This window comes from Corvus kubaryi, unplaced genomic scaffold (assembly GCF_017639235.1).
Source record: "Corvus kubaryi isolate FWS band 111438036 unplaced genomic scaffold, C.kubaryi_AGA036_p1.0 37262, whole genome shotgun sequence".
Classification (NCBI taxonomy): Eukaryota; Metazoa; Chordata; class Aves; order Passeriformes; family Corvidae; genus Corvus; species Corvus kubaryi.
In genome coordinates this window covers 1,671,448-1,673,495 of record NW_024581078.1, presented here as the reverse complement: position 1 = coordinate 1,673,495, position 2,048 = coordinate 1,671,448, and the positions used below count along the sequence as shown (strand labels likewise).

The following is a 2,048-nucleotide window of genomic DNA, read 5'->3' as shown; positions in this document are numbered from 1 at the left end:
TTCCTGAGGAAACTCTGCTGGATCCCAGCCCTGGAGAGCTGGGAATGCTCTGGGAATGCTGTGGGCATTCCAGGCGGGAATTCCACGGCCCGGCTGAGCCCTGGCTGCCTTCGCTTGCAGGTTTCTGTACGAGCCCCACAGCAAAGGGCACCGCTACTACCGCCAGAAGCTGGAGGAATTCCGGAGGGCCAGAGCCGCCTCCGGGGGCTCCCCTTTTCCCGGAGAATCCGGCCTCAAACGGAAAACCAGTCCCGAGGCTTCTCCATCCCCTCTGTGCTTCCCGCCTGTCCCTCTTCCCGCTCCTCCCCCTCTCCCTCTTCCCTCCCGTCTCCCTCTCCCCATTCCCATCCCGCCGCCTCTGGCTCTTCCCGTTCCCTCTCCCGTTCCCGCCGCTCTTCCCGTGCCCCTTCCCGTGCCCTCGGCCTCTCCTTCCCCATCCTCATCCTCCACCTCCCCTCCGGATCAGCCAGCCCCAAATCCCACCGCGGCCCCAAATCCCACCGTGACCCCAAATCCCACCGCGATCCCAAATCCCGCCACGACCCCTCCGGCCGCTCCAGGCACCACCAAAAAGAAGAGGAAGAGCCGGTGGGGGCCGGAGGAGGAAAAGGTGGAATTGCCTCTCCCGCAGCTGGTCCAGCAGCTGGATTCTCCCTCTCCCCTCTCAGGTGAGTGGCATTGGATTTCGTGTCCCATGGATTGAGTTTTTCTGGGAATTTTGGGGCTCTGGAAGCAGAAATCGCGGAGTTTTATCTCCCTCGGATCTCCTTGGCTGTTGGGGAATCCCTGGGGGTGGAATCCCAGATGTCCCAGTGTCTTTTCCCACCCTTTTGTTCCCTCTGCACCCGGGGTCACCATTTCAATCCCTGCCCAGATCCCGGGAATATCCAATTCCAGGCTTTATCTGATCCATCAACCACAATAATTCCAAGGGAGGAGCTTCCTGCCCATTTTGAAATCGGAATCTCCCTCAGGAATTGCAGCTCCCAGGGGTGGGATTCCCTGGATTCATTTTCCTGGGCTTTTCTTTGGGAATGAAGCTACTCTGGAAAGTCCTGGGAATTCCGGGGATGGCTCTGAACTCCAGGATAATGAATTCCCACCTTTTGGGCTGGCTGGGCTTCACCTGAGGAGGGAATTCCTAAGGAAAAAGGATTCTTAAAGCGGATTTGGTGAGCCCTGGGAGTCTCCTGGCACGATCTGGGATCAGGAATTCTCGGAGCTGGCAGTGAAGGAGCTGCTTCCCACTGGTTTTCCCGCTCCTGTGCTTCCTAAATTCTTCCAGATGGATCCTAGGGAAGTGCTGGGATTCATTAAATTTCCTGGGAATGGCAACACCGCATCCCTGAAATTGTCCAAAGCCAAGCTGGGCTGGTGGAAGGAGGAATGGGATAATCCTGAAGGTCCTTCCCACCCATCCCAAACTGGGATTTGGTTTCTTTGCTCTCCCAGATTTTTCCAAAGCCTTTTCCTGCTTTTTTTTTTTTTTGTTTTCCAGTTCAGGACCTGAAGGGTCTGGGATACGAGAAGGGAAAACCCGTGGGATTGGTGGGAGTCACGGAGCTCTCTGAGGCCCAGAAGAAGCAGCTGAAGGAGCAGCAGGAGGTGATTCCCAAAAATCCTCCCCAAATTCCCATTGTGGGAATAACAAAGGAGCTTCTCCACCTTTAAATCGCTGGGATTTGTGCCTGGGAACAGCCTGGGGCTGGAATCAGCGGGAACAGCAGAGGATTTGAGGGAATAAGGACCTTTCCAGCCCTAAAATCCCAGAGGGCCTTTCCAGCCCTAAAATCCCAAAGGGCCTTTCCAGCCCTGAAATCCCAAATCCCAGAGGGCCTTTCCAGCCCTGAAATCCCGAATCCCAAAGGGCCTTTCCAGCCCTAAAATCCCAAATCCCAGAGGGCCTTTCCAGCCCTAAAATCCCAAATCCCAAAGGGCCTTTCCAGCCCTGAAATCCCGAATCCCAAAGGGCTTTTCCAGCCCTAAAATCCCAAATCCCAGAGGGCCTTTCCAGCCCTAAAATCCCAAATCCCAGAGGGCCTTTCCAG

General features: G+C 55.8%; 1 protein-coding gene across 1 annotated transcript in view; it reads left to right on the top strand.

Annotated features, from left to right (window-relative positions):
- SUGP1 (SURP and G-patch domain containing 1) overlaps positions 1-2,048 on the top strand; it is a 22,283-nt gene that overhangs the window by 13,316 nt on the left and 6,919 nt on the right. The window contains exons 4-5 of the mRNA XM_042024316.1: positions 121-668; positions 1,499-1,605. Coding sequence (XP_041880250.1) covers positions 121-668; positions 1,499-1,605 — 655 coding nt within the window. The remainder of the gene's footprint in view (positions 1-120; positions 669-1,498; positions 1,606-2,048) is intronic.